General features: G+C 47.5%; 1 protein-coding gene across 1 annotated transcript in view; it reads right to left on the bottom strand.

Moving 5' to 3' along the window:
• The window catches only part of ptprz1a (protein tyrosine phosphatase receptor type Z1a), a 298,658-nt gene that overhangs the window by 119,492 nt on the left and 163,936 nt on the right, over positions 1-15,230 (bottom strand). The window contains exons 6-8 of the mRNA XM_070901676.1: positions 10,941-11,007; positions 6,967-7,124; positions 3,301-3,451 (exon numbers count right to left, since the gene is read on the bottom strand). Of these exons, the coding sequence (XP_070757777.1) occupies positions 3,301-3,451; positions 6,967-7,124; positions 10,941-11,007 (376 nt within the window). The remainder of the gene's footprint in view (positions 1-3,300; positions 3,452-6,966; positions 7,125-10,940; positions 11,008-15,230) is intronic.

The raw sequence follows: 15,230 nt of genomic DNA, 5'->3' as shown, positions 1-15,230 counted from the left end.
CGGGAGAAGTAACAACGCTCTCACAAGAAATGGAAACACTGTGCAGGAACATGAGGGAGGGAATGTCTCAGTCAGCAGAAACAATGTCGGTGAACATGAGGGAGGGGATGTCGCAGGTGGTTGACACACTGTTGCTCAACATGAGGGAGGGAATGTTGCAGGTAGTTGACACACCATTGCTCAACATGAGGGAGGGCATGTCACAGGTAGCTGAGACATTGTCAGCGAACATGAGGGAGGGAATGTTGCAGGTAATTGAAATACTGTCAGTGAACATGAGGGAGGGAATGTCGGAGTTGGCTGCTGCAATAAGGGAACACGCCAAGACCCCGCGCTCATTGACATAATCAACTACCACTCCCACTCCAATCCCCAGACCAGCCTCTGAAGAGGCCGAAGCCGGGTCTTCCACATTACCGCCTGTACCCCCTGCCACCCCCCCACCTCCATCAAGAAGTGCGCATTACCCGAGATGCTCGAAAGAATAAGCTTGGTTCCAACCCGAGAAACGCTGCGCCACTGCCTGAGAGTAGGGGTGGAGTCACCAAGACCAAGCCCAACCGGCGGTCTTAGAATAAGGTGGGGGAGAGATGGGTGCAGCCTTTCTTTGCTGCTGTTGTTATTATTGTTGTTGTTATTATTATTGTTGTTACTGTTGTAACTGTTCTCAAATTAAACGTTTTTTGTAAGTTATGTAAATGTACAAGTTTAAAAGTTTGTAAGTGATCTTAACTGAAAACTTTAAAGTTTGGTACAAGAATATTATTAAAATTAAGTACAAAAGAATGTTTGTTAAACTTTTGAATCAAATATATTTTAAATTATAACTGAATTATTTGTTCCATTATTAACACAACTTTTTGAAGTAAAGAAGAATCATTTCCATTATTTGTTCCATTAACATAACACAACATTATGGAACAGGTCCAAGCAGTAAACATAGTCCATGTGGAATAGTTTCCACTGAGCCTTCAGGCAACAAAGCGTTCATGGATGAGCTGCTGGTGCAAGGCTCGAGCAATCGTTAAAGGGGCACGATGGCCTGCCCTCCTCCGCCGTCGTGATCTGGGTTCAGGTGGTTGCATGGCTTCCTCATCCTCGTCATCCTCTTTCGCCTCATCATCTGCATCAGCCACTCTCACCTCAGGTGTGTCCTCTACAACCAGCTGCTGCTGCCTCATGATGGCTATGTTATGCAGCATGCAGCACACAACAGTGAACTGACCGACAATCTCAGGGGAGTATTGCAAAAAGCCTCCAGAATGGTCCAGGCATCGGAAACGCTGCTTCAAGATGCCAATGGTCCTCTCTATTATGCTGCACGTTGCAATGACTAGAACTAGGGGGCATAATCTTAGATTAAAGGGCCACCCATTTAAAACTGAGATGAGGAGGAATTTCTTCTCTCAGATTTGTAAATCTGTGTAATTCGCTGCCTCAGAGAGCTGCGGAAGCCGGAACATTGAATAAATTTAAGACAGAGAAAGACAGTTTCTTCACTGATAAGGGATCAAGGGGTTATGGGGAGCGGGCAGGAAGTGGAACTGAGTCCATGATCAGATCAGCCATGATTGTATTAAATGGCGGAGCAGGTTCGAGGGGCCGTATGGCCTAATCCTGCTCCTATTTCTTATGTTCTTATGTTTTAATGTTCTAATGTTGTATTCTGGTCAGCTTCCATCTGGGTTACATGTAGGGGTGTCATGAGCCAAGTGGCGAGGCTGTACCCTTTGTCTCCCAGTAACTAGCTCTGCTCTTCTGGCTGCTGCTGAAACATGGCAGATATAACGCTCTCGCGTCGGATGAATGCATCATGAGTACTTCCAGGGTATCTTGCATCAATTGACAAGATGCAATGCATGTCGTCACACACGAGCTGCACATTAACGGAGTGGAAGCCTTTTCTGTTCCTGTACATCTACGAACCCTCCAAAGGTGCTCGCAAGGCGATGTGGGTACAATCAATGCAACCCTATACCTTTGGGAAGCCAGCAATCCTGTAGAAGCCCACAGCCTTTTCACGCATTGCCTGGGTGGTCATGGGGAACTTTATGTAGTCATTCCTCCAGGCATATAGTGCAGCAGTCACTTGCCGAATACAGGTATGTGTTGCATGTTGAGAAATGGAGCACACAGCCCCAGTTGTGACCTGGAATGATCCAGATGCATAAATGTAAAGTGCAGCTGTAACCTTCACTTCAACTGACAAAGCAGTCCTCCTGACGCTTCTCGATTGCAGGTCTGCTTTTACTAACTCACAGGTCTCAGTTACAACTTCTTTGAGGAAACGCAGCCTTCTGACACATTCTGCATCACTCAGGTGCAGGTACGAACACCTGTCTCGATATACCCGACGTGGGTAAGGCCTCTTGCCCATCACCCTATAGGCTCTGAGGTTCCTCTTGCAATGACGTTGAATCAATTGTCTCCTCCGCAGCACCATCATGCAGAAGGCTTGCACAAGGATGTCATTAACCCCATGATTAAAATGTACCTTTGTACCTTTGCAAGAAGCTCAAAACAACAGGCAGTACAAATTTGTTCTCTCTCTCCCCAAGGTCGACACCCTAGTATGGACCATACCCAGGTCTGAGCAGGCGCAATGATCGGGAACACTCCCCAGCTTCATTTGATGCATAGTGTAAGGCTTCTCATGCTTTCCGTTTGCCTTCCACAGCCCCCCACCCCACCCCACCTTCCCCCGGGCTTCTTTTCAAGCCGAGCCTCGAGCCCCTGTGTCCGGGCAAGGCAGCGATTCTGCCGGCCGACGCTCCGACCCTCGATCCGGTTTGGAGACGACGGTCGGTGGTGGCGTGTCAGTTAAAAACTTAAAGAATTTCACTAAACTTCCATTTCCTGCATTTTAAGTTTTAACAATTTATGTTTGATTATGGATATTTATGTGTTCTTGACTCCTTCCAAAACTTCACCTAAAAACAATGGCGTCTTTCTGCGCCATTTTTTAAAGTGCACTGATTTTCCTTAAGTGCCCAGAAGGTTTTTCGGGAGTGGTCACATACGCCATCCTAGGGGAAATGTAAATTGGCCAAACTTGCATAATTGTGAAAAACTGGCGCAGACATCAGGTTACGCCCCCTATGATGCAAAAAAAACTAACCTAAAAAAATCGTAACTAACAGAGTTTCGCTAGTGCACAAAGATTGGGGAAACTTGGATTTTTTAATGTAGGCCAAAAAAAGTGGCACGCGCCAAAAAAACGGCGCAAATTACTGAGGAAAATTGGGCCCAGTACTTAGCACTTAGAGATTGAGAATGAGCACAGTAAACTCTTGAACCTACCTGGATCATGAACTTTTTCTGTGCCCGTATAGGAGGAAAAGACCTGCCCAACAAATTGGGACTGCTGCTCCCTGTAGTTGTTCTGTAGATAATCTATCAACATGACGTAGCCCGATTGTTCCATGGTCAGCACCTCGCAGAACACCTCCAGCTGGAGCAAGGGACAAGCAGTTCACAAACTCTTTTAGTGTATGGACATATTTGTCGGCAGAGCTGACAAAATGACAGCTTCTTCATAGCAAGGTAGACAAACAAAATGACTTAAACATTGTTAAGCTTCAACCAATCCCCACCTGACATCTGCACACTTGCACTTTTCAGCTCGGGTAATTGGACATGGATCAAAATCAGGACTATTGACTATTCCCCCTTCTCTAGCTCAGGACCACTCATTATAGTGCCCCACCTCAGGAGGGACTGGGAACTGAATATGGCCTGTATGGCACCAGGTTAAAATTAATTAATTAAAGTATCTTTAAAGGGATAGTGCAGCTTATTTTAGCAGTTTAATTTTAGATATATGGTTTAGTGCCTCGTTAAAGTACCAGGAGAGGAATTTGAAACAAGCCCATTAAGGATTTGTGAGATTAAATTTCCAGGTTAATGGTGTTAACTGTTTCTATTACTATAATACCAATGGAAGTGGTATTGGTAAGTTGGTAATACAGAGAATTATAGAGACTTGGAAATGAGGCATTAATCCATTTGAGGAGATCAGACAATGCTATAAAACTACAAGATAAAATTAGAGTGCCTTACAATCAGTGGAGCCCCTCAATTAGACAACTACCTCACAATCTTTTTGGGATACAAATATAATGTGCATTTTGGCAACTAATTTGATTCATGCGGTTAACATTCACAGGTAAGGTCGAACAACAGTGTAGCTATAACTGTAAATTCTCAGAAAAAATTGGCAAGTTATCACTGGCAAATTTTAACTGTGGATTATTACTGCTTATTTGTTGCATTTGTTCTTGTCTCCAGGTGCTGTTCATGATGTGGACATGTATGGACTGATCTTCATCTCCCATTACTGTCTGGGAGCAGTTAGCACAGTGCTCACCGCAATTGTGCTTATCACTCAGCGCCCACCCCTGCTCTCGGGCCTAATTAAATTAAGGAGGGGTCACATGCGTGCACTTGGGGGCGTAATGTTGGTTGCAACTATGAATGACTGAGTACTTCCTGGGCCTTAAAGGCACCAGTACCATTAAAGGGACAGGTATGGTTAAAGCGCCAGAAAGATTTTGCTTTCTGAAGCTAATTGGGCAGGAACATGATCTGGACACCCTCTGATAAAGAATGGCAAACTCTTTCATCCACGTATGTGTGGCAGAATCTGTGATTTGTGTATGGCTTTTATCTTCATATAAAGGTCCCGTCCCGTGTGAATAGGTTTGTGCTGCTGTGCCATGCCAGGAATGGCAGTAGCACCCCAAGTCTCACTTTCCCTTTGCCAATGCCCTCCAGATCCTTGTTATAACATTCAACTATGAATGACTGTGGTATAATTCATGATAATTTATTGAGAAATAATCTGCTTCTGACTACAGGACGATATATTTTTGATTTCCAGGACGTTCCGATTCAGTACTCCTGGTGCAGAGTGGGAATGTATAATCGGATAAGTCCACATCTCCAGTCTATAACTTTTCACCTACTAAATGTAAAGTGGGGGAAGATCATGGGCTTGGGCTGCAGAATTTCTGATACTTTTCCCCACCGTGCACCATGATCCCTGAAATGAAAATATTCGCCCGAGATGTCCACTGTTCCTACTTCTATTCAAGGCCACCACAGACAAGGATTCTTTTAAATACAGGAATCTAATGGGAAGAGTCAAATGACATGCAATATGCATTTAGTCTGGTAATAATAACCTCAATACATAAGTATTGAAAATATTTCAAATTCCTCATGAGGATCACAAAAGATGTTCAGATTGTAATAATTGAAAATTCTGCTGCTGGACACTCTCAGCCTGCTGACTTGTCAATTATTCTGCCACAGCATCACTGTCCCACACAATGGGCCCAAATTTCCACAAGAAAAAAAACGGGCGCCCCTCCGAGCTGGGCGCCCATTTTTCACGCCTAAAACGGCGCCTAAAAAAATCCTCGGTATTCTCCACCGACTTACTGGTCCTGTGGCACTCGGCGCAGCCGGCACGAGCTGTGAGGGAGGCGGAGCCAGGTCCCTGCGCTGAAAACAGTGCCGGGACCTCTGCACATGCGCGCTACAGTCGGCACGCAAGTGCAGTAACTCCAGGCGCCGAACTGTGTGGGAGGGGCCCGAAGCACGCAGCCCCTAGCCCTGGCCGAATGGCCTCACTGGGGCTGCGTGAATGAGGCTCCTCCCACGGCCAGCCCCTGCTCCCCGCCCGACCAGACCCGACACTCGCTCCCCCCCCCACCCCGACACCCGAGACCCGCTCCCCCCCACCCCGACCGAGACCCGACACCTGCTCTCCCCCCCCCGTCCCGCCCTGACCCGACACCCGAGACCCGCTCCCCTCCGCCCCGACCGAGACCCGACACCCGCTCCCCCCCGCCCCGACCCGACACCCGAGACCCGCTCCCCCCCGCCCCGACCGAGACCCGAGACCCGCTCCCACCGCCCCGACCGAGACCCGAGTTCCGCTCCCCGCCCCGACCCGAGGCCCACTCCCCCCCCGACCCGACACCCGCTCCCCCCCCCGACCCGACACCCGCTCCCCCCCCCTGACCCGACACCCGCTCCCCCGACCCGACACCCGCTCCTGTTCCCCGACCCCCCCCCTCTCTTCCCTCCCCTCCCTCCCTCTCCCCTCCCTCTCTCCCCCTCTCCCCTCCCTCTCTCCCCCCTCTCTCGCTCAGCGGCACGAACAGCTGCAGAATTCTCCCTGGCTGAAGCACTTTCACACAGATAGGAAGATGGTTTATTTAATCTTTTCTTGGCTTATAAATGTTTATTCAGGTTGGATTTATTTGTATAATATTTGTAGAAGTATAAATAAGGATTTATTGTCAAATTTAATGAGTTCCCTTCCCCCCCCACCTCGTTCTGGGCGCCTAATTTGTAACCTGCACCTGATTTTTTAATGTGTCGAACAGGTTTTTTCAGTTCTACAAAAATCTTCACTGGCGCCATTCTACTTTAGTTTGGAGTACATTTTCACTGTGGAAACTTTCAAATCAGGCGTCAGTGGCCGGACACGCCCCCTTTTGAAGAAAAAATTCTTTTCTAAACTAGAACTGTTCTACCTGACTAGAACTGCAGAAAAAAAAATGTGGAGAATTGCGATTTCTAAAATAGTCCGTTCTCCACCAGTTGCTCCTAAAAATCAGGCGCGAATCATGTGGAAACTTGGGCCCTATGTTCCAGAATTGGCTTGAGTGGTACTGAGGATTGGGAATAGGGGACAGAGCTCCACAGTTGTAGCTGGCTAGATCTGCATGTGCAATCTCAGTTCACTGAACAATTTTATAATACAGCAGGCTGCTTATCTACTTATTGAAAGACATCATAAGGCAGTTGACACATATTGGAAGTTTGTCTCCCTCCCCTTCTCCATCGCTCATTATGCATAATTGATTATATTTCTGTCGCATTCTCGAACTTTTCTATGGACTGCTTTAAGTTATGATGTTAAAAACTACAACTTTGAAAGCTAATTGAAGTTACCTGGTTTTCGGAAATGGGAACAGTCTCTTTAAACACAATCCATTGGACAGTTTCTGTGCAGGGAGGTGTAGTAAGGGAACCGTTATAACTATAATATTTGTCCGTTGAGTTTGGAAGAAGATTCATCAAAATGAATGGCTCCACTGAAGCCCGTTTTCCTAAAATGAAGAAAAATCTTGGATGACAATCCTTAATTAAGAGAATAAACACCACTTTAACTATTAAGTATCAATATTAATACAAATTATATAAGTAGTTTTCATACAATGCAATGTATTTATCACAAAATACAAGGAGTAATTTTGACTTTGTGCAATTGTGTCAAATGGGTCATTAGCGAGTCAGCAGCCTTTTCTCCATTTCTCCCAATTTTTATTTCAATTACTTCAATGGAGATTTAAAAAAAAAGAGATGTAAAACAGGCTGCCAATTCACAAGCACCCATTTTACACTATCGCACAAAGGCAAAATTATTCCCACAATTTTATAAATTGATCAACAGGCAAGTTCTGTTTCTGAAATCAAATGTTGATTCATTTGTTTATTCCACAGCCTCTCTCTCACTGGATTTGAGTTTACATTATCGGATAAACAGATGAAAACACTCAGCCCGAACTTTCCGGAGTGTCAGCGGGCGGGATCGGTGGCAGGTCAGGTGGGAAATTCGCAGCAACACGCCTTTCCCAATGTTGGGTCTGTCAGCGCTGAGCAGACCCGACAGGCAGAAGTGGGTGACCTAATTAAACTAATTATAATGTACTTACCAGATTCTAAACCGGCTTTTTTACCTTATTTTTTACCATTAACTTCATGGCGACGGGAACCGCGCTGTTCGGTGACCACTTCTGTCAACCTGAGGCAGGAGTTCAGTGGCCATTGCTCCAGCTGATTACTTGACAGTTTCAAATGTACAGTAAAAGCTCCCACTTGACAGAGATCACTTTATAAAATTGTGGGAATAATTTTGCCTTTGTGCGATAGTGTAAAATGGGTGCTTGTGAATTGGCAGACAGAATCTGTTCCTCACTGCATTTCCACAACAGTCAGCATGTTGCAAGTCTTTTCACAAGTTTTCATCCAGTCTCACCTCATTACCCCTCTCATCATTGACAGATTGCTTCAGTCATCTATACTTCATCTGCCATTTATTCCATCAACATGGGTGCCATTTATACTGTCTCACCTTGGTCCTCTAAATCGGACCACGATGAGCCCCAACACCAGCAGCACCAGGCACACCATCAGCACCAACAGCAACATTCTCCACAATCACCTGCTATTGCACAGGACAGAGGCCATTAGCACCCAACCACAAAGCTGCCCGGGAGGCCAGGGATGGCCTCACCATGGCCAGATTTACTTCACTTGACACTGTACATGATGCGCCAAGTTGGCACCACTGCACACCAACACCATAAAGCATCCCTGCAATGACCAAGCCATTCCTTTCACACTCATCACCATGGTGGGGGGTATCGTTATGTCTCACGATTCACTGCAACTCACTAAGCCACTTCCAAAAGGTGCACACAAACCTGTCCAAGAGCAGAAAGTGTTGAAAATAAAGATGTCAATGTTTAACAGCATATGAATAGAAATTTTACTCAAAAATTGGATAAAACACCCAAGTGCCTACCCTTGTGTGTTAGTTGGTATGATTGCACCAGGATGAGGGTGAGTGTAGGGAGTGTCTGGTGAGATGGGCATGTGATAATGTAGATAGAGAGGGATGGGTGGAGGTGCAAGGTAAGTTGCTGTGAGCAAGGATGTGCAGGAGTAGGGTAGGGAAGACAGAGTGATGGGGATGTGATGAGAGGCACAGCAGGATGAGGGCGAGTGTGGCTTTGTACTAATGTTTTGTGATCCAATGAGATCATTGAAATGTTTGCGCCACTCCACCCAGGTCCTCGTGACGACATTCCTGCCTGTGTCTTCCTGTGCAATGTGCAACCAAGCTGTTTTGGTCTCCTGGGGAGGTCTCTTCTACCTATGGGAAGGGAAGAGAGCTCCCTACATGCTGTGACTCCCTCCATAAGTATATGGAGGGAGTAATGGGAGAACCTGGGTGAAGCCCTGCGCCTTTGTTGCCATGATTGTCAGTGTTTGCAGCACCTCAATGCTGTAGAACACTGACAGCACAAACATTAAAAAGGAAGTTGGTCATGGTCCCTTTAAGGAAACTGGATGATGACGTGTCATGAATGATGTTACCAGACCCGCTTCCTATAATTGGCCCAGGAAACGCACTGGGGGGGGAGCGTAACAAGCCCAATCAAAGTAAATTAATTTGAGCAAAATCCCGGCCTGAATGTGTTCAACTGAACTTCTGCTCTCCACTAGCATACTGAAAGCATTTAAAATAAACTGGATTAATAGCTGCCCTAAAATAACATATAGAAGAACTTCAGGTGCACACATTAAGCATTTGAATGTATTATTCCACAGCATGGCTTCAAGGACAATGGGCCGGAAATTTATGAAAAACCTCTATCACCGGTTTGCTACCAAAAAAAACGGCAAGACACCGTTATGAATTCGAGGTGGAAAATTTATGAAGAAATGTGAAAAAATCCACCCGGCGGGAAAGATCGGCGTTGCACGAGGATTCGCGACAGAAACCGCGGTCCTCGCGAACCTTAGTCCGAGGCCAATTACCGCTGCAGTTGGGCAGGGAGGGGGGAAAAACACAAAAAATATTTTTCCAAAAAAAATATTTTAAAAAAAAATCACAAAACATTCACAGGACCCTTGTCTAGTGAATCGCTGCAAAATAATTTTAAAATAAACTTTAACTTAGCTTTTTTGCAGGTTTTCATACCTACAGCCATTCCAAGGGCTGCACCGACAGGTTTTCCTCGGCGTTTGTTTTTACCCTATCTACGGGTCACCACTGTGACCAGACTCGGGAAAAAGTACTTTTTCCATTCTTGCACGCCGGCGGTCCGCTCCCCAGCGGTATTTCAAAACCGCCGGCGGAAGACTTCAATGAATTTCCCGTCGCATCATTTTCCACCCAAAACTACGAAATACTGCCAAAAAACGCGGCAGAAGGCTGATGAATGCCCAGCCCACAGTCCTTTAAATTGTGGTACAGCACTCTAGCAATAAGGAGTGGAACTGAAAGAATGAGAACATTATTTGCTGTGCTACGTTGGCAGCGTAAAACTGGCTTGGGTAGCACACGAGTTAAAGATCCCCAAGGTGTTTTTGTATTGTTTATTTTGGATTCCAGGAGACTCGTGTCTGTGAGCTGGCTCCTTGCAATGCCTGGAAACTAATGCTCACTTATCCCAGCAGCAAGATAGCGACCATCAAAAAAACTTATTGCAGACCTGGTGTAAAAGCGAGATTGTAGACCCCCAGCACTGGGATCCAGGCCAGGGAAAGGTCCAGGCCAGGGAAACGTCCAGGCCAGGATCCCTGAAGAAAAGCAAGGTTGTTTTTCAAAGTTTATTTTTTACTAATCAGCGTCCTTACATAGGTAGGATGGCCGGGATCAGAGAGGTGGGTCTGAGCTGCCCATCAATGCCAGGGGGCACTGGAATTTCCAGCCACATGGTTCAGGTGGGCAGCAGATTTGCGGCCATAGTGGTGCTTGTGTCTGCCTATCCCATGCTAAAGAGTTAACCTTCCATTAACACTGCCAACTCCGGCGGGGTCAGGGCTGTGGGCCACTGTCAGGCACGATCCCAAAGTACCTGCAGGGATTACATCCCGAGGATTTTCAGTCTCTAACCAAAACATTCTTACTGATGTTGATCCATTTGCTGTGTATTTCCAGTATTGGTTAGCATTTGTTCATTATATATACGGAAACCTTATTTCCTTTTTTACATTGTTCCATGATCCCATATAATTAATAATAAAATAAATTATATTTTGCACAAGCGGGATTTTCAGAAGGCCTTTACACTTCTTTCAGCCTAGATACACTAACATAATTCCCTCCGTGCCCATTTATTCACAGAACTTACCGTATCGGCTAACCATATCCACACCACGTATAACATTGTCATAATCCATATTGTTCTCTGGGCCAATCTGCAAGAGAGACACATTTTTAACAATGATTATGTGCTTTAATGCACCCTATTTTATCAGCCTGATGCACTCTGGTGATGAAGCGTAGATATGGAAGATGTTAAAGGGGCCCCATCTTCTTGGCATAGTATTGTCAATTTGTTTCAGATTTCTTTACAAGCATGTGACACAGTGGCAAATCACACTAAGAATCACATCACTTTGGCGTATTGTAAAAATGATAAAAATAACACAGAACACTTCTGCCTCTGCTCCCGGTACCTCTTTTATTACTAACCTACTATTTGCACATTAGGAATAACCAAGCATCTTCTGTCATACTGTGATAAAAGATTTTCTCTTGGTAGTAATCAAAATATCATGAAAGCACAGTGAAGTATGTACATATTTGACGTACAAATGTCTACAAATTTATTGGTATTATGGCCCCAAGTTTCGCCATGATTTGCTCCTGATTTTTAGGAGCAACTGGTGTAGAACGGAGTATCTTAGAAATCGGAATTCTCGCCATTTAGTTTGCTCCAGTTCTAGTCAGTTAGAACAGTTTCACTTTGGAACAGAATTTTTTTTCCAAAAGGGGGCGTGTCCGGCTACTTACGCCTATTTTCAAAGTTTCGTCAGTGAAAACTTACTCCAAACTAACTTAGAATGGAGTAAGTGAAGATTTGTGTACGCTCGAAAAAACCTTGTCTACACTTTAGAAAATCAGGCGTAGGTTGCAAATCAGGCGTAGGGAATGGGGGGGGGGGTTTAAAGGGAAGTTTACAAACATTAAACACTTCAGTTTTACAAATAAAGAGCTATCATCAATAATAAATGATAAATACATCAATAAATCAATCAAAAAAAATTAATAAGAAATCTTTTTTTTTAAATCAATAAATAAAACATTTTCTACTTAACGACTGCAGCACCGGGAGCCCTCCAACAGCATGCTGGGATGCCGCCTCCCCCGCCCACCCCCCCCCCCCGCTTCCCAGTGTGTCTCTGTCAGTGTCTCTATCTCTCTATCTGTCTGTCTGTGTGTGTCTCTCACTCTCTGTCTGTCAGTGTCTGTGTTTCTGACAGCGAGGGGAGGGGGAGGAAGGGGGTAGAGGGAGAGAGGGGGGGAGCAGAGGGAGAGAAGGGGGAGGGATGGGGAGAAGGGGGAGAAGGGGGAGGGGGGAGAGGGGGGGAGAAGGGGGGAGAAGGAGAAGGGGGAGGAGGGGGAGGGGGGGCAAGAAGGGGAAGGGGGAAGAGGGGGGAGAAGGGGGAGGGGGAGAAGGGGGAGAGGGGGGAGAAGGGCGAGAGGGGAGAGAGGGGAGAGGGGAGAGGGGGGAGAAGGGAGAAGGGAGAAGGGAGAAGGGGAGGGGGGAGGAGGGGGAAAGGAGATGGGGGGAAGGAGATGGGGGGAAGGAGATGGGGGGGGAAGGAGATGGGGGGGAGGAAAGGAGATGGGGGGGCGGAAAGGGGGAGGGGGAGAAGGGGGGAGAGGGGGGAGAAGGGCGAGAGGGGAGAGAGGGGAGAGGGGAGAGGGGAGAGGGGGGAGAAGGGAGAAGGGAGAAGGGAGAAGGGGAGGGGGGAGGAGGGGGAAAGGAGATGGGGGGAAGGAGATGGGGGGAAGGAGATGGGGGGGGAAGGAGATGGGGGGGGAGGAAAGGAGATGGGGGGGCGGAAAGGAGAAGGGGGAGGGAGGCTGAACGGGTCGAGCCCGAGACTTCGGGCAGGGCCCAGCACCAGATTTACAGGTAGGTGGCGTTGGGTTGGGTCGGGGGGAGCGCGGGTCGGGGGGGTGATGGGAGGGAGGTCAGTTCGGTTCGGGTCGGGGGGAGGGAGGGAGAGGGTGGTCAGGTCGGGGGGAGGGAGGTCAGGTCGGATCCAGTCCGGGGGCGGGGGGAAGCGGGAGTCGGGTCGGTGTCGGTGTCGGGTCCGGTCCGGAGGCAGGAGGCGGGGGGCGGGGGAACCGGGAGTCTGGTCGGGTCCAGTCCGGGAGGTCGGGTCGGGTCCGGTCCAGGGGCGGGGGGGGGGGGGGGGAAGCAGGAATCGGGGTCGGGGTCGGGTCCGTTCCAGGGGCAGGGGGGGAAAGCGGGAGTCGGGTCGGTGTCGGGTCCGGTCCGGAGGCGGGGGGCGGGAAGCGGGAGTCGAGTCGGGTCGGGAGGAAGCAGGAGCTGGCCGTGGGAGGAGCCTTATTCACACAGCCCCAGTGAGGCCATTCGGCCAGGGCTAGGGGGCTGCGTGCTTCGGCCCCTCCCACACAGATTTGGGTGCCTGGAGTTACTGCACATGCGCGCCCACTGTAGCGCGCATGTGCAGAGATCCCGGCACTGTTTTCAGCGCAGGGACCTGGCTCCGCCCCCTACTGCTCCGCGCCGAGCTGCAATCGACCTGCAGGGAGCTGGAGAATCTGGAAGTTTTTTTTAGGCGCACTTTGTGGCGCGAAAAACGGGCGTCCAGGTCGGGACTGCGCCGTTCTAGGCGCGGCTCGAAACTTGGGCCCTATGATCCATCATTTAAATAATTGGGTAGAATTTACAATTTAGCGCTCGTGATGTCAGTTTTGTGCGACAGGAGCATACATCAGGAATTTGATGCCAAGGTTCGTGCGCCCTTGTATCGTATGATTTTCGATCAAATAATTTTAATGGGTGGAAGATCATACTAGGTTTTTTGACTTTCACACCGAAACACAGATGTCCATTCCCACTGCACAAAGCTTACTCTGAGAGGACTATTTCATAAAATATACCCAAATATGATCTGTTTATCCCATAATAGTCTCCTGGAAACTATTTTTACTCAAAAGTTAGATTAAAATAATTGCTGAATCTCAGAACGTATGAGGATAGATTTTGTTCTCGAGGCCCTGATCAATGTTGAGTCAGATGCTGCAATATTAGTACCCACCCGACCACATCTGTCCTAATCCTGTTCCAATCAGTCTCATTTAGACAGCGTAGGTGAGTTCCAAGCTCAGACTGGTGCAACAGGATGGGAAATTAGTGGTCATGTCTGGGTCTGTTGTAGACTAATTGATAGAGAATGTTTGTTATGATTAGTCAACAAATCCATGATCATTGTATCATGCGACTACCAGGAGGGTAAAAGGTGAATTGGATGTGCCTTGGTCTTTATTCATCTAGCAATTCCTATATGTAGCGCCTTAAAATTTGATGAGCAAATTTAAGGCAAGTGGTCACACATGGAATAAAATACAAGGGCTGTTAATAATCTTTGCAAAGGGTGTTTGGAGAACAAAAATTGCCTGGCACAGTAAATGTGAATTCGGGAAAGTAAGTCTGTGGCCAAGTGATGGAGTGTAATGTTTCAAACCTCTTCCCACATGTTGAAGATTGGAAAAGTGGAGGTGAGGCAGCAAAAGCTGTTGGCAAGGAGGAGAGTCTGTCTTGGACATTCTCCTCAGGACAGCGATGCCTGGTAGGTGGCAGAGGACTGTTACTATCACTGGCATGCCACTTTAACTGCTGCTGTCCTTGCGACAGATGGTAAATGTCAGCAGATGGCACATCTCAGCAGGTGGCTGTCTGCTGACCCAAATTCTGTATAGCCATCAGATCACTGACAGATAAATGTGGATGAGAGGATATCAGCAAGTCGGCACCATCTGCCTCTGGTGCAGCTTGACCTGCTTGGCATCTCCCCATTGTTCCTTCTCTGCTTCCTTCAAAAAGCATAAGTAAAGGGGAGTCCCCATTGGAAAACCCAATGTCCCAATTTTGTGGACATACCAAAACAATGGCAGTGGCAGAACACTTGGCACAAAGCTTTCCTGAACAAATAAGTGAAACAGGAAAGAAACAAAAAAAAATAAGAAAAAGATTCAGAAATAGCATCAAAACACAGCTCCAAATCCTCCGACTAATTGTAGGCGCACTTACCGTTCTTTAAGATTTTTCTCCGCCCCAGTCCATGAGTGGCGGATCGACCGATATTCAGGTCTTGTATTTTTTTTCGGTGGGGGTGGAAATTGGGTCGGCTGAGGGGTGGAAGTGCCGGAGGGTCGGGTCGACCGACACAAGGAGTCATCAGCCCTGCGCTAATGACGTCAGCGGGTCGCTGATGATGTCAGTGCGATGTGTCCCTCCATTTTAGTTAAAGGGGAGGGCCACTGCAAGCTCTGCATGGGGTTTAATTAGGCCAACTGGGCCACCAGGGAGGGTTTTGGCCGGGCCAGCGGCCTAACACCCAAGAGGGGGTAGCAGGCTGCCTATTAGCTGCTCGGCCGA

The sequence above is a fragment of the Pristiophorus japonicus genome, chromosome 15 (genome assembly GCF_044704955.1).
Source record: "Pristiophorus japonicus isolate sPriJap1 chromosome 15, sPriJap1.hap1, whole genome shotgun sequence".
Lineage (NCBI taxonomy): Eukaryota > Metazoa > Chordata > Chondrichthyes > Pristiophoridae > Pristiophorus > Pristiophorus japonicus.
The sequence above is the reverse complement of the archived record's forward strand: the minus strand, read 5'-3'. Positions and strand labels throughout refer to the sequence as shown.